The sequence below is a fragment of the Chiloscyllium plagiosum genome, chromosome 15, assembly GCF_004010195.1.
Source record: "Chiloscyllium plagiosum isolate BGI_BamShark_2017 chromosome 15, ASM401019v2, whole genome shotgun sequence".
In the NCBI taxonomy this organism is placed as follows: domain Eukaryota; kingdom Metazoa; phylum Chordata; class Chondrichthyes; order Orectolobiformes; family Hemiscylliidae; genus Chiloscyllium; species Chiloscyllium plagiosum.
In genome coordinates this window covers 1,103,319-1,125,995 of record NC_057724.1, presented here as the reverse complement: position 1 = coordinate 1,125,995, position 22,677 = coordinate 1,103,319, and the positions used below count along the sequence as shown (strand labels likewise).

Below are 22,677 nucleotides of genomic sequence, written 5' to 3'. Positions count from 1 at the left end.
AACCTGAAAACTACACCAATGTGTCACTGTCCTGTTGGAGTTCCACACTGTCCATCACAAACATTATAATTCTTCCAGGTTTAGTATCTGCATATTTTGAAATTGTCCTACAGTCACACACCACACAGAAATACCGATTCACTCACTATTGTGAGGAAGTGCACTATTCACACACTCCCTGAGGACAGACTTAAATACTGACACCCACCAGACAAAGCAAGTGAAATGCTGACAAGGTCACCCTGGAGCAAGAGAAATACCGACAGACATTCCATGTCTGTATTAGTTTCTGCGTATTAATGAGTTTCTCTAAATCTCTGTATCAGTGTGTGTGTGTATATCTGTGTGTGTCTGCGTGGGACGAGTCTGGCAGTCACTATGGTGCTTACAGTGATGTAATATCCACCTGACACGAGTTCTGAGGAAGGGTCACTCGACCTAAAACGTTAACTTTCATTTCTGTCCACAGATGCTGCCAGACCTGCTGAGCTTTATTTTGCTGTCAGTCTCTGCTCGGCACTCCATGAAGAAACTTTGCCATCAACTACTACCCTCTGTCTTCTTCCATCCAGCCAATTCCTAATCCAAACCTCCAACTCACCCTCAATGCCATATCTCCGTATTTTCTGCAGTAGCCTACCATGGGGAACCTTATCAAACGCCTTACTAAAATCCATATATACCACATTTACCGCTTTCCCCTCATCAACCTCCTTCGTCACCTTTTCAAAGAATTCAATAAGGTTTGTGAGGCACGACCTGCCCTTCACAAAATATTAGATTGAAGGTTTTGTTACAGACAAATCAATGGCAAATCTTGTGATGAGCTAGCAATTAGTGGAACTGTTAATGGAGGAACAGAGAGAATCAATACAAAGCCTAATAAAATTCTTCAGGTATTTGAAATTTGTGACTACTAAGGAATTTTTTTAAAAAGAAAAGGATTAGAGTGACTAAACAAGTACAATACTCAACAAAGTTTTTGAAAAATCCTTTCAGAATGTCTTTTACAGCTATGAAACGAACATCCAACACAAACCAACTTTCATCATTCAGGAGTGGCAAACTAGGATAATAAACCCTAAGTTTACCCTGCAAAGATTTCTCTAGGACACTCACTTAATGAAGTTGGCGAGAGACATAGTTCCACACAACTTCATAAATCTCTGTTTCAAATCTCATCTTTTGAAGCACATACATAATTTTTCATTGTCAATTAACGTTGTAATGTTGATTACATAGAGATAATGTTTTAAGAGACTGATAGGCCTCGTATTGTTCATCCAATTATATTTGGCATGTCCGCGTTCAGTGCTTCTGTAACAAATCCAATCCTAGTAAGTGGAGCAAATGGCAAGGTTAACATTTCAAAATATCTTATACATGTTTGAATACTGAAGGGTGTCAAAATTCAAACTGATTCAAACTACTGCTGCTGCTAAACTCTAAAGAGTCACAAACAGCAAGCAATTTTAAATAATTATGCAAAACACTCAATTGTATCACTTGCTCTGAGAAACATTATAAGGCCAAACGATAATACTGCTCATGCATATTTAAATAAAAATCAATAATGCTCAGAAAATACTCTGGCAGCAACCATAGAAAGAAACGATGTTAATGACATTCATCAGAATTAGAAAAAGTCAAAAAGTCATTATTTTAGGACAACGCCTAAAATAATGAGGGGTATAGATAAGGAGAATGCCAGGGGTCTTTTACCTAGGGTGAAGGATTTCAAAACTAGGGGGCATATTTTTAAGGTCATAAAATCATAGAGACATAGAGTTCTACAGCACAGATACAGGCCTTTTGGCCCAAACTGGTCCATGGTGACCAAAATGTCTATCCACGCTAACCCCATTTCTTTGCTCTTGGCACATATCCTTCTAATCCTTTCCTATCCATGTATTTGTCCAAATGTCATTTAAATGCTGTTAATGTACCCACCTCAACCACTTCTGCTGGCAGCTCATTCCATACACATACCACCCTCTGTGTAAGAACATTGCCCCTCAGATTCCCTTTTATTCTTTCCCCTTTTACCTTAAATTGATGTCCTCTAGTCCTCAATTCCCCAATCCTGGGAAGACGACTGAATGCTTTCACTCTCATGATCCATGCCTCTCATCGTCTTGTACCTCTAAGAGGTCCCCCCCATCAGTCTCCTAAACTCTGAAGAAAAAAGTACTAGTTTGTGCAATCTCTCCCTGTAACTTAAGACTATCGAGTCCAGGCAACATCCTTGTAAATTTCTTCAGCACTCTTTCCAGTTTAGTAACATTCTTCCTATGACAAGGTGACCAGAACTGTGGACCTGAAGGCCCTACCGTTCACCATGAAACTGCTACCTTGATTTGATTTGCCAAAATGCAAGACTTCATATTTATCTATATTAAACTCAATTTACCATTTCTCGGCCCACTTCCTCAACTGATCAAAGTCCTACTGCAATTTCTGATATCCTTCCTCACTGTCCATGATACCACCTATTTTAGTGTCACCAGCAAATTTACTAATCACGTCTTGTATTCTCATCCAAATCAATGATACAGATAACAAACAGAAATAGGCCCAGCACCGACCCCTGAGGCACTCCAATACTCTCAGGCCTCCAGTCTGGCAAGCATCCTTCCACTGGTACTCTCTGCTTCCTACCATCAAGCCAATTTTGTATGCAATTTTCCATTTCCCCAGATTCCACCAATCTAACGTTTCAGAGCAGCCCGTGTGGAACCTTATAAAAAGGATTTACTGAAATCCATATCAGTACTGCCCTGCCCTCGTCAACCTTCCTGGTCACTTCATCAAAGAACTCTAAATTTGCGAGGCATGATCTCTCATTTACGAAGTCATGCTGACTAATCCTAATCAAACCCTGTTAGTTGCATGTATATTTTATCTTTCAGAATCTTCTCAAGTAACTTACCCACCACAGATGTTAAGGTGAAAGGAGAAAAAAAATTAAAAAGACATAAGGGACAACATTTTTTAGACAGAGTATTTCGTATGTGGAATGAAGTTCTAGAGCAAGTGGTGGATGTGGGTACAGTTACAATGTTTAAAAGACATTTGGGTAAGTACATGAATAAGTTTGGAGAGATATGGTCAAGTGCAGGCAGGTGGGTCTAGTTTAGTTTGGAATTATGATTGGCATGGACTAGTTGGACCAAAGGATCTGTTTTTGCTACATGACTTTATGACTCGACAAATATAATTTTATTTAAAAGCGAGTGCATCTTCTTTGGCATCGCTCAAGGGGAGGTCATGGACAAAAGAGCTTTGTATTTAGTCTGGTCCCCATTGTTTATGGTGAAGTATCCCCTGTCAGAAAGGTGGCCTAAATAGCCAAATCTAGGAAACAAATGCAAGGTTGGGCTCATTGAATTGAGGTTAACTACAGATCCACGTCAAATATTTGGCTCAGATTCAGAAGGACCTTGCATTGCTTGACATACTATTGTTTTACACCACTTCAACTACTGAATATGGTGGATTGCTTTACAAGAAAAATAGTGAAGGGCTCTTTTATGTCATTTTGTAATTTACAACAGATTATCAATATCATTGATGTATGAAACTTGAATGAATCAAATTCCATTTTATTTTAGGAATTTAGTGATAATATCAGAATAGACCTTTGTAATTACAAGCGCTGTGATCCATTGATGGTGAGACTCGACAATCCAGATCTCAATTTCTTTCTCTTTACTATGGTATTCAATTACTGAACAAACTCACAACATGATGCTTACGTATATTTTTAATAAAAGAACATGGAAAGTTATTAAATTAAAAGCCATGCCTTGCCCTTCTTATTTACACGTAATATAGATATCTAAATCAAACTTAAAACTTATGCATAATTCCTCCAGTTTAGAATCCAAGCTCACAAACAACAATAATAGATGAATACTAAGAGGGTTAGACCCTAAGACATAGGAACAGAAATTAGGCCATTCAGCCCATCGAGTATGCACCGCCATTCAATCAATCCTGATAAGTTTCTCAACCCTATTCTCCTGCTTTCTCCCTGTAACCGTTAATCCCTTTGATACTTAAGAACTTATCTGTCTCAGTCGTACGTATACTCAATGACCTGGGCGACACAGCTTTCTGAAGCAATGAATTCCACAGATTCATCACTCTCTCTGGCTGAAGAAGTTTCTCCTTATCTCAGTTTTAAAAGTTCTTCCCTTTCCTCTAAGGCTGTGCCCTCAGATCCTAGTCTCTCTTACCATCGGAAACATCTTCCCAACATTAACTTTGTCCAGGCCATTCAGTATTCTATAAGCTTCTGTTAGGTCACCCCTCATCCTTCTAAACGCAGAGTAGGGGATTTTAATTTTCCCGACATAGACTGGGCCTGCAAGAGCGCTAAAGGCCAAGATGGGATGGAACTTGTTAAGTGCATTCAGGAAAGTTTCCCCAAGGAGTATATCGACAGTCCTACTTGGGGCAAAACGCGACATACTTTTGGAAAATAGGGCACAACAGGTGACAGAGGTAACAGTTGGGGAGCACTTTGGGAGCAGTTACAATAGGTCTTTTGATTTTATAATAGTTATGGAGAGGAACAAAACTGGTCCACAGGTTCACCTTCTAAAGTAGAGCAAGACAAATTTTGATGGATTAGACAGGAGCAAGCAGGGACTGATTAGACTAGTTTGTTTGCAGACAAAGGGACCTCCGGCAAGTGGGAGGCTTTTAAAAGTGAGATAACTGGAGTTCAAGGTGCTTACGTTCCTGTGAGAGCGAAAAGGCAAGGAATAGGGAACTCTGGATGACAAGAGATATTGAGGCTTTGATTGAAAAATGGCTCAGGTACAGGCAGTTGGAATCAAGGGAATCTCAGGAGGTATATAGGGGATACAGGAATTTACTGAAGAAGAAAATCAGGAGGGTAAGAACGGAATACAAGACAGCCTTGGTTCTGAAGATTACGGTGAATCCAAAGAGGTTCTTTAAGTATATTAAAGGAAAAAGAATAACTAGCGAGACGAGGATCCCTCAAGTGCCAAAATGGACAAATATGTGTGGAACTGCAGGAAATGGGTGAGACCCGCGATGAATATTTATACTCTGTATTTACTGTGGAGAAAGACATCAAAACTTAGGAAAGTTAATGGTGATTCCTTGGGGCCAGTCCATACCACAGTACAGGAGGTGCTGGACAAACTGGAATGTATAAAGGTGGATAAATCTCCCGGTCCTGACCAGATATATCAAAAACACTCTAACAAGAGACTAGAGAAGCTATTGCAGGAGTCCTGGCTGATATATTTGCACCATCATTAGCTACAGGTGAGGTCCCTGAAGATTGGAGGGTAGTGAATATTGTATGCTTATTCAAGAAGCGCTGCAAAGAAAAACCTTGGAACTACAGACCAGTAAGGTAAGTGAAAACAATGACTGCAGATGCTGGAAGCCAGATTCTGGATTAGAGTGGTGCTGGAAAAGCACAGCAGTTCAGGCAGCATCCGAGGAGCAGGGAAATCGATGTTTCAGGCAAAAGCTCTTCATCAGGAAAGACCCACTACAGACCAGTAAGATTGAAGAAGGCAGGGCAATAGATGTAATCGATATGAATTTCAGCAAGGCCTTTGTTAAGCAAAAAAAGTATTCTAATTAATTAATGACCATAACTTAAACCCTTGGTTCTTCAATTCAACCCCCACTCTCACAGACATTCAAGCAGGTATAATTAAGGGATAAATCAAAGGAAAAATAAATGAAGTATAACTGGCCAGTTTACTTAAGCAGATTCCATGATCTATAGTGTCACAAGCCATGAGATTGTATATTAAGTAAAAACTGAAAAAACTATCGATACTGTAAATCAGAAACAAAAACAGAAATTACTGGAAAAGCTCAGCAGATCTGGAGAGAAAGCAGATTTAATGTTTCGGTTTGAGTGACCCTTCCTCTTGCTTAGCTTTTCCAGCAATTTCTAAAATTGTATCTTGCTTGGTTTATGAAAACACCGATGCATGCTAATAGCTTCCAATGGACTCTGAGGAATATTGACTTAATACTTGTAACTGAGGTTCTCTGAACTTGAAATAAGTTGATAACGGGAGGTCAACCAATCAAACCTCTGTTTGTAGCTTTAACAGGAACAATTCTTCTGATTTAAAGACAATCCATTCTTAGTCATGACATAGAAACTTCAAAAAGGGAACAGACAGGCCTGGACCTAACATTCAGAAATTAACCCTGGCGAGTGGAAGGAGAATCATTTTGGGGAGCGTTTTGGAGGTACTGACTATACCTTAATTAGACTTAAGAGTACAGTGGAAAAGGATAAGGATGGGCCAAGAATAAATTTCGAAACTGGGCAAAAGCTAATTTTATAAAGATAAATATGATTTGCCCAAGTGAGCACATTGCAGATAACTGTCAGAACAGGAGGAGTCTTTCAAGGAGAAAATAGCAAGAGAACAGGACAAATAAGTTCTCATAAAGACAAAGGGTGGGACCATGACCACAGAACTATAGATACCCATGGACATAAAAGTTAGGATTAAGAAATAAAAACTTATGGCAGGTACAGAGGGTTCAATAAGGCAGTCTCTAAAGGAGTATAAAATATGCAGTAGGGAGCTTAACAAGTAAAGTCGGAAAACAAAGAAAATGCATAAGGAAGTACTGGCAGATAGAACTAGATTTTTAAAACTACATATAAAGAGCAAGGGAATAACTAGGGAAAGAGTAAGGGCCATTAGGAACCAATAAAAAAAATCATCTGTATGTGGACCTGGAAGACATGGATACAGTTTTCAATTAATACCATGTACTGGTCTTCACAATGGAAAAGGATGATACAGGTATAAACATCAAGGCAAAGGTACAGGTTAGATAACGTTACAAGAAATTGAGAGAGAACAGGAGGTACTAGCAGGTTTAGCAGTGGATAAGTCTGGAGGTCTGGATGAAGTATACTTTAAATTATTGTGAAAGTCATAAGGATAGTGCAGAAGTTAAATTGCTAAGTCAATTTCAATAAAATTAGACAGGATGTGGCACACAGGTTGAGAACAGCTTCAGAAGGGGAACAGGGTTAATCCAGGAAATTATAGGATGGTGAGTCTTACATCAGTGGTAGGGAAACTAAGAGATGACTCTTAGGGACATGATTTACTTGAATTTGAAAAAGAATGGACGTTTTAGAGATTAGATTACTTACAGTGTGGAAACAGGCCCTTCGGCCCAACAAGTCCATACCGACCCGCCAAAGCGCAACCCACCCAGACCCATTCCCCTATATTTACCCCTTCACCTACCACTACGGGCAATTAGCATAGCCAATTCACCTAACCTGCACATCTTTGGACTGTGGGAGGAAACCGGAGCACCCGGAGGAAACCCACAAAGAACGGGGAGAATGTGCAAACTCCACACAGTCAGTCGCCTGAGGCGGGAATTGAACCCGGGTCTCTGACTCTGTGAGGCAGCAGTGCTAACCAATGTGCCACAGTACGTTTTTGTGGGGGGGGAGGTCTTAACTCTCAAATTTAATTGAGTTTTTTTGAGGAAATGACAAAGACGATTGATGAGTGGAGGACAGTGGATGTGGTCGACATGGACTTGACTAAATAATTTAATAGAGTTCACAGAATCCCTACAGTGTACAAACAGCCATTTGGTCCATCGCATCGACAGCATCCCTCCAAAGATCATCCCCTGTCCAGACCCATCTGCCTGTCCTATTCCTGTAACCCTGCACTTCCCATGGCTAATCCACCTAACCTGCACATCTTTGGATTGTGGGAGGAAACCGGAGTACCTGGAGAAAATACATACAGACACAGGAAGAATGGGCAAATTCCACACAGTCACCCAAGGGTGAAATTGAACCCAGGTCCCTGGTTCTGAGGGGTAGCAGTGCTCGCCACCTTGTCACCATGCCGCCTACCTAAAGCTTTTGACATAGTCCCTCATGGTAGGCTAGTCCAGAAGATGTAGTCACATGAGATCCAAGGTGAGTTGGCAAGTTAGATACAAATTTTGCTTGGTCGAAGAAGACTAAGGGTAGTTATAGAAGGATTTTTTTCTCACTCAAGGGCCTTGACCAGTGGTGTTCTGCAAGGATTAGTATTAGGACCTCTGTTGTTTGTAATACTGGTAGTTCTCCTATAATGCGGTAGTTGCATTCCCGTGCAATATGGAGTTACAGTAAATTACACAATATAAATAATGGGGCCTGTGGGAAAAACAAGGTTATGGCAAACCGCCAAAAATATCAGTAAAAACCAAAACAAGAATAACACATTATCCTCACACAAACGATAGTACAGCCTGAGTAAGGCTTTAAATCATATATTTTAATGAAATAATAAAGTAAATGTAACCCTTTAACACTAATACCACTGACGACAGCACTGTATCTTTCATGAAGCTTTTCACCAGAAAGCATGCGAGCTGACTGACCATGTGGTTCCAATGTGGACATCCAGTCTTCCTCAAGATTCTCTCCCAGTTTGAAATAAAATTCCTTCTAAATGTAGACTACAGTTCCCAGTTTCAAGCTAAGTTACAAGTTGCAGAGCTGATTGCATTCCTATTTTTGCTAAACACAGTGAATTTGCATTTTGCAGACAGAGGATCCTGAAACTGGGTTCCGTTGTTCAGCTAGTGCTGGGGATGGAATTGCATAACAGCTAACAGGAGTTCGCTTTATAAAGAAAAGGTCTGCAATTCACAAATCGCATTACAACTGCCTTATATGAGAAATGATTTGGATGGAAATGTAGGTGATCTGATTAGTAAGTATGCAGACAATGTGAAAATTGGTGGAGTTGTGGACAGTAGGTAAGTTTGTCAAAGGAAAAGCAGGATATAATCATTTGGAAAGATGGGCTGAGAAATGACAGATGGAGTTTAATCTGGACAAATGTAAGGTAATACATTTCAGGTGGTCAAATGCAAGAGGAAAGTATTCAGTAAATTTAGGAACATTTAGGAACATTGATATACAGCGTGACCTTGGTATGCAAGTCCATAGCACTCTGAAAGTGGAAACCATTGGTAAGGTGCTAAAGAAGGCATACGGCATATTTCTCTTCATCGGTCAGGCCACTGAGTGTAAAAGTTGGCAAATCATATTGTAGCTATATAAAACTTTAATTAGGCCATATTTGGAATATTGTGTGCAGTCCTCGTTGCCACACAATGGGAAGAATACGGAGATTTTGGTGAGGGTGCAAAAGAGGTTTACCAGCATGTAGCCTGGATTAGAGAGTATTAGGTATAACGAGAGGTTGGACAAATTTGGACTATTTTCGTTACAGCATTGGAGGCTGACCTGATAGATGTACATAAATTATGAGAGGCAACGATAGGCTGGATAGTTGGAGTCTTTCCCCCAGGGTAGAAATGTCAAATACTAGGGGCCATAGGTTTAAAGTGAGAGCAGAAGTAGGTTTAAATGAGGTGTGCAAGGTTTTTGTTTACAGAGGAGGAGGTTGAAGCAGACACAACTTCAACATTTAAGAGGCATTTAGTCAGACACATGAACAGGCAGAAAGTAGAGGAATGTGGACCAGGTGCAGACAGATAGATTGGTTTTGGAATGGCATCATGGTCTGTGCAGACATGGCGGGCTGAAAGACCTGTTTCAGTACTATATTGTTCTATGCTCTACTCACAGGTAAATCTACATTTGGAAAGACTTCTAAACATAGCACACAAAGGGCCAGTGTTTTCCTCGAAGAATGAAGGGGAAGGGAAGCAAGTCCAGGGCACCTTGGATATCAAGGGATAATGAGTTTGATAAACAAAAAGAATGAAGCATTTGTTACAAAGAGACCATTAAAATCAGCGTGCAACCTTCAGTTACACAGAGTGTGGAAGGCAGGCTACTTAAAAAATAAAATAGCAAGGTAACAAGGGGTCTTTGGAAAGGTAGGATTAAGGAAAAACCCAATGTATTTGGGAAGTATGTTAAGAGCAAGAAGATTGTCAGGGAAAGACTGGGGCCAATTACAGACCAAAGTAGAAATCTATGCATGGAACCGGGTGATCGAAGGTGAATCAACTAGGAGAAAGTAAGGACTGCAGATGCTAGAGATCGGAGTTGAGAGTGTGGTGCTGGAAAAGCACAGGGGGTCGAGCAGGAGAATGGACGTATTGGGCAAATGCCCTTCATCAGGATTCGGGCTTATGCCCGAAACTTCAAGTCTCCTGCTCCTCAGATGCTGCATGGCCTGCTGTGCTTTTCCAGCACCACAATCTCGATTGTAGGTGAAGCCTTAAATGAGCATTTCTCATCTATATTCACAGAGCAGAACACCATTGTGGCTAGAGATTTCAGTTGGGATGCTGAAGTTCTAGAGCACATTAAGACCATAAAATATAGGAGCAGAAACTAGGCCATTCAACCCATCGAGTCAGCTCCACCATTCAATTGTGGCTGATAAGTTTCTCAACCCCATTCTCCCCGTAACCCTTGATCCCCTTGATACTCAAGAACCTATCTATCTCAGTCTTAAATATACTCAATGACCTGGCCTCCACAGCCTTCTGTGGCAATGAATTCCATAGATTCACACTCTCTGGCTGAAGAAGTTTCTCTTTATCTCTGTTCTAAAAGACTCTAAGACTATGCCCTTCGCATCCCAGTCTCTCCTGCCAATGCAAACATCTTCCCAACATGTACTCTGCCCAGGCCATTCAGTATTCTGTATGCTTCAATTAGATCCACCCTTGTCCTTCGAGTGTAGACACAGTCTACAAAGAACAAAGAAAATAGCTGCACAGGAACAGGCCATTCGGCCCTCGAAGCCTGCGCCAATTCAATCTACACCTGTCGCCTATTTTCTAAGGATCTGTATCCTTCCCATTCATGTGTATCTGTCAAGATACATCTTAAATGATCTCATGCCCGCTTCTACCACCTCTGCTGGCAATGCATTCCAGGTACTCACCACCTTCTGAGTAAAGAACTTTCGATGCATACTTACCTTAAACTTTCCCTCTCACCTTGAACTCGTGACCCCAAGTAATTGAGTTCCCACTCTGGGAAAAACCTTCTTGCTATCCACGCTGTCTATACCGCTTATGATTTTGTAGACCTCAATCAGGTCCCCCGTTAACCTCCGTCTTTCTAATGAAAATAATGTTGATCTACTCATCCTCTCTTCATAGCTAGTGCCCTCCATACCAGGCAACATCCTGGTGAACCTCTTTTGCACCATCTCCAAAGCATCCACATCCTTTTGGTAATGTGGCAACCAGAGCTGTATGCAGTATTCCAAATGTGGCCAAACCAAAGTCTGATACAACTGTAACATGACTTGCCAATTCTTATACTCAATACCCCTCCAATGAAGGAAAGCATGCCATGTGCCTTCTTTCTTTTTTGTAAATATATTTATTAGCAAATTTTTTTAAACTTTACAAACATATAAAATTATTGAAAAATACAATCAATAACAAATATCAGTATAATAAAAAGAAAAAAACACAAATTACAATACAACTACTGTCTCCTAACTATTAACCTACCCTCTAATACAAAACAAACCCTAACACTGTGCAAAGCAACACCAAATAAAAGAAAGAAAAGCAAAAAAAACTAAAAGAAACCACAAAATACAGAACAGCTGTGCTCGGTGCAAATATCCCAAACAGAGGAACGGGACCATTGTATATATACCCTTATTAACTCAGGAGACCCTCTCTAGGGCCCAAGGCTTGACAAATCTAACCATCCTGGTTAAACAAATGCCCTAGTTAAGACAACTGACAAATCTGTTTCCAAATAACTCAAGTAGGGCTATCATGTCTTATAAAAATAGTCTGTTGTGTGGTGCACCCATGTTTGTAAAAAAAAGTCCAAGGGAATATGCTCCATTCTTAATTTCTGCCGTCCCAGCAAGCCCGGCGGGTTCTCAGACACACAATTCATCAGAATATTCTTCCGTGCACAGTATGCAAGAATATTAAATAGTTTCTTCCCATGCCCGTCTAAAGATGGTAAATTCAGTAGACCTAAGAGGAGAGGTAAAAACAATGACTGCAGATGCTGGAAACCAGATTCTGGATCAGTGGTGCTGGAAGAGCACAGCAATTCAGGCTTTTGCCCGAAACGTTGATTTTGCCTGTCCTCGGATTCCTGATGAAGGGCTTTTGCCCGAAACGTTGATTTTGCCTGTCCTCGGATGCTGCCTGAATTGCTGTGCTCTTCCAGCACCACTGATCCAGAACCTAAGAGGAGACGTATCAGGTCTACTTTGACTTCAGTCCTCAATACCCTCCCTATCTCTCCCGCCACAGCGCTCCAGTAAACACGGAGCCTGTGGCATGTCCAGAAGCAATGGGTAAGAGTACCTACACTTATTTTACATTTGGGGCACACTGAAGATGCCCCTTTTTAAAACTTTGCCAAATGGTCTGGTGCCAGATGAGCCCTGTGCAGAACTTTTAACTGTGTAGCGCATGTCCTACTACAGATTGAGATCTTTCGAGTATTCTCCCACGTTTCAGAAGAGATCTCCACTCCTAGCTCTTGCTCCCAGACCTCACATAACCGGTTAATATCCTGCCAGGCCATGCCACCCAGCAGGCGATAGAAGGCACTAGCCGAAAGGGTGCTTGTGGAGCATAGCAACAACCTCTCTGTATCGCGCTTATAGAGCTCAGTGAGAAGCGTAGTCTTCTTCTGGATGAAATCCTTAACCTGAAAAAAAACGGAAAAGGTCTCTGCTGGGTAACCCGTATTTGCAGCTCAGTTGCTCAAAAGACATCATAACCTCCACCTCAAACAAATCTCCCAAACTAGAAACTCCTCTCGCTGCCCATAGTTTGAACCCTGACTCCATCATTCCTGGTCGGAACCCTGACATGCCAACTATAGGTGTAACTGGCGAAGTCTTGGATAAACAACTCTCATTCTGACGCATCACCCTCCATGCCTTGACTGTACTAATGACATGGGGTTCCGGCAGTGGTCCATAACTGTCCTCATCTTATCCATGAACAACAGGTTAATAAGAGGGCACTTTGCTTGGGAGGCCTCAATATCCAGCCATATTGAGTTTAGATCGTTACCTACCCAATCGCAGACAAAGGACAGCAGGGAACTCAATTGATACTTTCTGATGTCTGGGAAATCAACTCCTCCCCCTCCTTGAGGCAGCTGCAATTTAGTAAGTTTGATGAGGGGCCGCCCATGATGTCAGACAAAGGAACCAAACCACCCCATAAGTTTCTGTGGCATTGACCTGGGAAACATTATAGGGAGCATACGCATGGGATAAAGCAAACGAGGAAGAACATTCATCTTAATGAGAGATATTCGGCCCAGCCATGAAATTGGAAGAGCCTCCCATCTCTGGAGATCTCGCCTAATATTGTCGAGCAAGTGAGCAAAGTTAGTCCGAAATAACAGATCAAACTTGGGGGTAATAAAAATGCCTAGGTACTGGAACCCTGCCCGTGACCACTTAAAAGGGAACTTAGGGACACCTTCAACTTCTGGCACATCCTTAAGGTTCCCCAAAGGCATAGCCTCCAATTCTGCAAAGTTAATCTTATATCCTGAAATAGCCCCAAATGAATTGATATATTATATCAAAAGGGGTACGGAAGTTATCGAGTTCGATAAAAACAGATGGACATCATCCGCATACAGTGTAATCTTGTGTGCCCTCGATCCCACTTCCGGAGCAGTTATGTGGACGTTCTGACGAATGGCCTCTGCCAGCGGCTCTATCACCAATGTAAACAACAACGGTGAGAGGGGGCGGCCTTGCCGACTGCCCCAACCAATCATAAAATTCCCAGACTTCACCCCGTTGGTGATGACCACGGCCAGAGGGTGGCGATAGAAAACCTCCACCCACCTCGCAAAGACTCCACCCAACCCAAAATGTTCTAAGACATAAAAAAGATACGGCCATTCCACCCGGTCAAATGCTTTTCTGCATCCAAGGAAATCACCAACCCTTGAATCGATCGTTGCTGACAAACTTGGACCACATTCAGCAACCTTCTAATATTATTACAGGACCTATGGCCCCTTATAAAGCCTATCTGGTCCTCTTTAATAATATGGAACAACACCCTTTCCAATCTCAGCGCCAGGATCTTGGACAGAATCTTGAAATCTGAATTTAATAGAGAGATGGGCCTATATGAGGCACAATCCTCAGGAACCTTCCCCTTCTTAAAAATTAAGGAAATATTAGCTTCTGTCAAAGGTGGTGGCAGGCATTCATGCATATAGGAGCGATTGTACATCTCCAACATCGTCCCTGACAGAATCCCTATAAACTTCTTATAAAACTCACCTGGAAGTCCATCAGGGCCATGCGCTTTCCCACTCTGAAATTGCCTAGCTGCCTCCTGTATTTCCTGAACTATCAAGAGGGCATTAAGGAGAGAGGCCTGTTCCAAGGTTACCCCTGGGAGGTCTAGGTTCCTAAAAAAGATCTCCATTTTAGCCATCCTGTCTTCGCAACCTTCAAACCGAAACAATTCAGAGTAAAAGCTCCGAAAAGCCTCATTAATCTTTTTAGCATCGTATGTAGGACCCCGGCGCTGTCTCTGATTGCAGTAATGGATTGGCGAGCACGCTTTTTCCTAGTCAGGTACGCTAAATACTTCCCTGGCATATCCCCATATTCGAACAGCCTTTGTCTAGCAAAAGCAAGTTCTTTCTTTGCGTTTTGTGTCAGTATTGAATTCAAGGCAGCCTGAGGGCCATGATCCGCTGTAGCTTAGTCACCAAAGGCCGCGCAAAATGTGCCGCCTTCGCGGCTTTCAACCGCGTCTCAAGTAGACGCTGCTGTTCCTCCTTTTGTCGTTTCTGGCTAGCCAAATAGGAAATAGCTAATCCCTGAGCAAAGGCCTGCGCAGTCTCCCATAGCATGGACAGACTACTAGCTGTGCCTGAGTTGATAGTCAAGAATTCCTGAAACTCCTTCAAAAGGTATTCCACAAATTTGGAATCCTTAAGGAGAAAAGGGTCCAAACACCAGTGCCGCAAACCTAGCCCTTCACTCTTGGCCTTAACCTTCAAGTATACTGCCGCTTGATCAGAGATAGCTATATTCCCAATTTCACAACCCATAATCGAATCCAGAAGGGCCAAGGGAGCCAGAAAGAGGTCAGTCCTCGTGTGACATCTATGTGGGTTTGAAAAAAAGGTGAAGTCCCTGCCGGTAGGGTGAAGACATCTCAAATATCCACCAGCCCCATCTCCCCGCATAAGTCAACCACCTGCTTGGCCTACGAAGAAATAGTTGGGGACCCACAAGGCATCCTGTCCACTGTCGGATGCAAAAGACAAATAAAACTCCCCCTTATAATAATGTGCTGTGTTCCAAAAGCACTCAGCTTAGAGAAAGCACTAATCAAAAATTTGAGGGGATGCGCCAGAAGACAGTAGACATTTAAAATGCCATATTCCTCCCCATGTATCAGGGCTTTAAGTATCACAAACCATCCCTGCTCATCTTTCACCTGCTCTAATAATGTGAACGGAAGATTTTTCTGGATAAGTACCGCCACTCCCCTACTTTTAGTAGTAAAGGATGAAAAGAATACCCGGTCATAACCCCCCTGTTGTAATTTCAGGTGCTCCCCATCATCAAGATGGGTTTCCTGCAACAAAGCGATATCAACCCTTTCCCTCTTAAGGCTAGAAAGCACTTTTCTTCTTTTAACAGGCGAATAACTTTCCTTAATGTTCCAGGTGAACCATGTACTAAGACACTTCGCCATATCCCCTTTCAGAGACCCTTGAACCCCTCGGAGGGAGAGCCCTGTTTACAAAGCGCCGAGCATAAGTAAATAAAGACTCATAGAATCAAAAGCTATATATACAAAAACTACTCTATCATAACTATTAACAACTATTACTACCAAAAAACTACAAAGAAAACCAACTATAAAACCTTGAATGGAAGACTCTTCCCCGTGTCCATAGGGGGCACTCACTCTACCCATCCCCTCCTTCACAGCTCCTTCAAATCTGGACTGTGCCCCAGATTTTGGCCAGAAAAAAAAAACAAGGAGATGATCCTTAAATCAATAGAAAAAAAAGGAAAAAGTCAGGATGAGCACTCCATCTATCCCTGGCTTCATGTCACCCTTCACTAAAAGAAAAGCAGAACAAATAGAAAAAAAAAGGGAGAGAGACAACAAAGAACATCCACAAAATTTCCCATCAGAAAATCCAGTTATTAAAAAAAATTGGAACAACTTATTCCAAAGTCTTTTCCCCCCTTTCCAAAAAGGAAATTATTAGGGAGGAAGAAAGGAATACAAAAAAGGAAGGGAAAACATGAGGAAAGATAGAAAAGAGAACAAACATTAACCGTATTCTTCACGCCAATCCGTCTATTTTAAAGTGTCCACAAAGGTTTTGGCTTTATCCGCTGAGTCAAATGTATAAACGGAGTCCTCATGGCTGAAACGAAGTACTGTGGGGTATCTCATGGAGTACTGGATGCCCAGGTTCCTCAGCCTCTTTTTAACTTCATTGAAGGACTTCCTCTTTCGAATTACAGCTGCAGAGAAATCCTGGGAAAAACATGATTTTTGACCCCTTGTTCAACAGTGCCTGCGGATCTTTTCCCAGGGATCTGGAAGCTTCTATCACTTATTGCTTGTCCTTTATATGAATGGAAGTGCACTAGGACCGAGGGGTGGGGGGGGGGGCTGCACTGGGTCTGACCTGTGCACTGTAATCTGATATGCCCTTTCAATCTGAAGCCTGCTGAACTCGATGTGAAGGCCCAAAAACTTTGGCAGCCAGCTTTCAAAGAAGCTGACTGGCTGCTCACCTTCCTCACCTTCAGGGAGCCTGATAATTCAGAGATTTATCCTCCGACCTTGATTTTCGAGATCGTCGATATAGTCTCGCAAGGCCCGCACCTCTCACTCCAGCACCTGGATCTGACTGAATAAGGACTTCATCGCAACTTCCGAGGCCTTAGTTCGACCCTCCACCCTCTCCTGCTCATGCTTCGCTGCAGCCAATTCCTGTGAGTCTGTCAGGTCCCTGGGGGGGTTCAGGAAAGGCTGCTGCTGCTGTCTCTGGAATGCCTGGTGCTGTAGGGGAGTATCCTCCCTGCTGCTGTTTGCTTGCTCCTTTTCCCTTTGGCATCTGTCCCACTCCCAAATATTAACAATTATGTGTTCTGTAAGGTTTTAAATTAATAATTCCACCACATAAGTTGGCCAGGGATGGCAAACAAAAACACCAGTATGCCTTGGGCAGAGATGTCCACAGCAGTTCTACAGAATCGCCGCCATCTTGCTGAGTCCCAACATATGCCTTCTTGACCACTCTATCAATCTGCGTTGCCACCTTCAAGGTACAATGGACCGAACACCCAGATCTCTCTGTACATCAATTTTCCCCAGGGCTTTCCCATTTACCATATAGTTTACTCTTGAATTGGATCCTGTAAAAATGCATCACACCTCATTTGCCCAGATTGAACACCATCTTCCATTTTTCTGCCTAATTCTTCAATCTATCCATATATTCTGCTGTATTCTCTGAGTCCCCTTCACTACCTGGTACTCCACCAATTTTAGTGTCATCTGCAAACTTGCTAATCAGACCACCTATACTTTCCTCCAGATCATTAATGTACATCACAAACAACAGAGGTCCCAGCATGGGTTCCTGTGGAACACCACTGGTCACAGTTCTCCATTTTTAGAAACTCCCTTCCACTACTACTCTCTGTCTCCTGCTGTTCCACCAGTTTTCTATCCATCTAGCTAGTATACCCTGGACCCCATGAGACTTCACTTTCTCCATTAGTCTACCATGGGGAACCTTATCAAACGCCTTAATGAAGCCCATGTATGTGACATTCCCTCATCAATCAACTTTGTCAATTCCTCAAAGAATTCTAATAATTTGGTAAGACATGACCTTCTCTGCACAAAACCATGTTGCCTATCAATGATAAGCCCATTTTCTTCCAAATGTAAATTGACCCTATCCCTCAGCAGCTTCCCCAATGTTGGTGTCAGGCTCACCGGTCTATGATTACCTAGATTATCCTTGCTACCCTTTTTAGTCAAGGGGACAACATTAGCAATTCTCCAGTCCTCCAGGACCTCATGTGTGTTCAAGGATGCTGAAAAGATATCTGTTACGGCCCCAGCTATTTCCTCTCTCATTTCCCTCAGTAACCTGTAATAGATCCCATCCAGACCTGGGGACTTGTCCAGTTATGCCTTTTAGAATACCCAACACTTCCACCCTCCTAATGCCAACTTGACCTAGCATAATCAAACATCTATCCCTGACCTCAACATTCGTCATGTCCCTCTCCTCAGTGTATACCGATGCAAAGTACTCGTTAAGAATCTTTCAGACAGAAGGCGGGGTTGGGCAGGATTGGGCTTGAGCGGGGAGCGGACATAGCAAGTGCTCGCTGTGTCAATCCCATTGAACTGATTGGGACAGGAGCGGGAGGCTTCATCAATGCTGCAGGTCCCTAACACATAAGTACTTGTCTGCTCAGAAACAAACACCGAGACAGAGAGAGGGAGCAAAGCAGGCCGAGCAAGGAAAAAGGAAATTTCAGAAAACTCCGAGCCCCAGAGGAGAGGCATTGAATCAATTAACCAAATTATCAAATATCTGAGCGAAATACTGCTCGCCCATCTTGTTTAGATAATCGAGGTTCCTCTGTATTCATTATGTAAATCTTTCCTTTATCAGACCTTCCAAAATGCATCACTTCACACTTACACTCTCAACTGGGATGACCGGATTTAATTGTTATCCAGGACAGATACTGTAGTGCTGTCAAATCAGGAAATAATTGGATTCATTAATGATTCTCCCATTTCCTCAAAGTCAGTTGATCTTCTGATTCTAAGGCTAAGGCAGCATTTTGGGATGGCTAATGTACAACTAGTGGTACCCATGAAACTATGCTCTGCAAATAAAACACATCAATACATCTCCAAAATATGGTTGGATAGTAAAAAGTGCAAGCTTTTTGCATTTGAACGTGGTAATTAAGAACATTTTGCAGAAGGTAAAGTTGTGTAACTTTTTGTGAAAATGCACAAGTAGATTTCAAGATGCTATAAAGTTTCTAGTGATTCAAAGTTACCACAATTATTAGGTAAATGGAAACATTTTCCATTGTTGCCACAACAAACAAATCTAAGTAACTGCCACGGAATCTTCCATCACTTGTAACAGGTTGCGTTTTTAATAACAATGTGAAATGGATATAAGCTCCTGCATTATTTCTCATTCTCCAGCTTAGCATTAGTTTATTTCTAATGTCTTAGTCCTCTTTCATGCCAAGTGTTATACAGAAAAGTGCTTCTTACTGCAATAAATTAAGTGGCTGACCTGTTTTAACATGAAGGTGTCGGCGTGGCTCCTCTGGCCCATCTATGGGCTGATCTGCAAGGAATAAGCGAGCTGAATCCAGGGCAGTTACAATCGTCACCTCCTTATCCATTAGTTCTTGTCTGAGTGCCTGCATGCAAAATTTCATTAAGAAATTATTACAGCTTGAAAGTAACACCTTACATTTCCTTTTAATAAATCCAATCAATCTGCATTGTCAAAAATAACATACACAATCAAAAAGAATAGATTGCACTGACATAGTCATTCAGTGAGGTTTCTAATATTGAAAGTACCTATAATGCAAAAAGACTAATTATTAGAGCAACATTAAACATCAGCCAGGCAAAGCTGACACAATGTGTTAATGGCCATTATAAGGGCCCCATTTATCAGGAGGGTGTTCTTAATATTAAATGAACTAATTTGTGGATGGGGACAAAGGAAGAAGGAAGGCATATTTGTTTAAAAAAACCATGATTGACAAATCACATGACTCGGCAGAAGTGAGAATTGAGATGATGATACCAAGATGCTTCAAGGGGACTTCGACGAGACGAAGTCAGTGGGCAAAAAATTTTGTTTGAATCACTTTTTTTTTAAAAAGTGGCTCATGCTGGGTTGTCCTCCCCTTCACCAGCTCTCATCTGTGGCTCCAAGGAATTATTAGCATCTGACAGAAGCCACTTCATTGTAAAATCATTTTGATAATTAGGCCAAACCAGGGGAAGCTAAACACTGGATCTCTTACCCTTGGTGAAGACTGATTCTCCTGGACTGAAATTATGAGACCAATCTGAAGTACCATGGTCAGAAGCATAGAACTATGTTGTGGAACATTTGGTTATTGGGACAATTCACTCCAAATACTCCCAGTTTAAAATACTGAAGAACTTGCAGCTTCTTGTTTTGTTGTTTCAGTTTCAGAAAAAGAGAGCTTGATTTTTGTTTTTCTTGAGATGCACCCAAACAAATTAAAAAGCATTCTGAAAAGACATAGTTGGTTTCTTGCGATTGAGAATAGGAATTGTTCACACAACAATGATGGAAAATTTAGAGGAAAAATTTCCATATAATGGAATAGGGAATGCTTTTACTGCAAATGGCTATTAAAGCGCTACTGCTTCAGCTAAAAGGGAACTGAGTTAAATATTTACAAGAAGTGACAATTAAAACAAAACGAACAGATAGAGAAATTGGTTGAAAAGATTTTTTCTTCCCTCGAGTTAGGAGGGTAGCACTGGCATCAGCAAAACAAAACCAATTCTCCTCAGGGCAATTTGTTTTAGTCAATTAGAGAAGGAGTGCAAATGTGATTCTGTTGTTTAAAAAGAGTGCAAAGAAAATGCCAAATAATTATAAACCTGTTCCTCTTTCTTCAGTGGTGTGAAAATTGTTAAAATCAATCTGAGAGATCAGATGAACTCACTTAGAAAGGCATGGATTAGTCAGGGATAGTCAGCATGATTTTATTAAGGGAAGGTCATTCCTGACAAACTTGATTCAATTCTTTAAGGAAGTGACAAGGAGGATCAATGAGGGTTGCACAATGGATTTGTCCACATGGATTTTAGCAAGGCAATTGACAGTATCCCACGTGACAAGTGCAAAAGAGTAAAAGCCCATGGGATACCGAGTAATGTGTTGACTAATCAGCTTAGTTACAGGAAACAAAGAGTAATCGTTGATGGGCTGCTCTTGTGAACAGAAAGCTGGTGTTCCACAGGGCTCTGTGTTGGGACCTCTGTTTATTTTATATTTGAACAATTTGGACTTGAACTGGGGTTGGGGTCATAATTGGTAAATTTGCAGACGACTCAAAAATGGCCGTGTAGTGGATGACATGGAGGATAGCTCTAAGTTCCAAAATCTAGATGGGTTGGTGGAGTGGGTATGAAAGTGACAGATCGAATTCAATTCTCATAAGTGCGAGGTAATTCTTTTAAGGAGGTCAAACAGTAAAGGGAATACACAATAAATGGGAATATACTGAGAGGGGAGATGAAGTGAGAGATCTTGGCCTGTAAGTGAACAGGTTTCTAGAGGTAGCGCTACAGGAAGACAAGGTTGTGAAGAGGGCATATGGAATCTTTTCCTCATTGGCAAAGGTATAGAATACAAAAGTAAGGATATTATGATAAATATGTAGAGTACTGGTGAGCCCACAACTGCAGTATTGTGTGCAGTTGTAATCATCACATTACAGGAAGGGCATAATTGCTCTGGACTGGGTGCAGAAAAGATTTACTGGAACATTGCCAGAGATGAAAACACTGTAAATATGAGGAGAAATTGGAAAGATTAAGGTTGTTTTCATGGATTTAATCTAAGTGGCTGAAGGATTAGAAGGGATGTGGAGAAAATCATTTTTACGCAGAGGGTTGTGGGTGTCAGGAGTTTGTTGCCTGAGTTGGTGTTGAAGGCAGAGACTCTAAACTCTTTTAAAAAGTACTTTACGTGCTGCAGGATAATGTGCATTTGACGGAAGATAAGACTAGAAAGAGCATTGGGTATCTTTGGGACGGCATGGACAAAGATGGCTGAATGACCCCCTTCTGTTCTGTATTATTTCTGCAGCTCTACGTGGTCATTGCAATAGGGCCACCATACATTGATCACCCATTATCACCGTTGAAAAGGTATTGACCTAGCTTCATGGACTGCTACAGTCCATTTGGGATAGATATCCTGCACAAGGCTGACAGGTTGGAATTTCCAGGATTTTGGCTCAGCATTTGATCTGATTTATTTGATTTATTGTAGTCATGTGTACTGAAGTACAATGAAAATCTTTGTTTGCGAGCAATACAGACAGATCATATGGTGCTGAGACAGAGTGAGGCATAGAGATTACATGACACAGGAGATGTGCAAAACAAGTCAACATTATCTGAAGTTATAGAGTCCTTTCATCAGTCTAATAACAGCAAGGAAGAAGCTGTTTTTGAACCTATTTGTGTATGTTCCAGCTTCTGTATCTTCTGCCTGACAGAAGAGGTTGTAGAACAGCATTACTGGAATGGGAGGGGTTTTTGATGATGTTAGCAGCCTTTCCACAGCAATGAGGTGTAAATGGAGGCCATGGATGGAGATTGGCTTCATGATGGTCTGGACTGTGCACACAACCTTCTATAGTTTCTTATGGTCCTGGGCAGAACAGTTATCATACCAGATCATTATGCTCCATGACAGCATGTTTTCTATGGTGCATCTGTAAAAGTTGGCGAGGGTCCATATGGACAAGCCGAACATCCTAAGCTGCCTGAGGAAAAGGAGACATTGTTGTGCCTTCTTGAATGTCGCATCTATTTTGGAAGTCCAAAGTAGGTTGTCAG

General features: G+C 41.7%; 1 protein-coding gene across 10 annotated transcripts in view; it reads right to left on the bottom strand.

Moving 5' to 3' along the window:
- The window catches only part of LOC122557037 (utrophin-like), a 688,507-nt gene that overhangs the window by 187,309 nt on the left and 478,521 nt on the right, over positions 1-22,677 (bottom strand). For all 10 annotated transcript variants that reach the window (XM_043704260.1, XM_043704256.1, XM_043704261.1 and 7 more), the window contains one exon: positions 19,343-19,472. In XM_043704260.1, the coding sequence (XP_043560195.1) occupies positions 19,343-19,472 (130 nt within the window). The remainder of the gene's footprint in view (positions 1-19,342; positions 19,473-22,677) is intronic.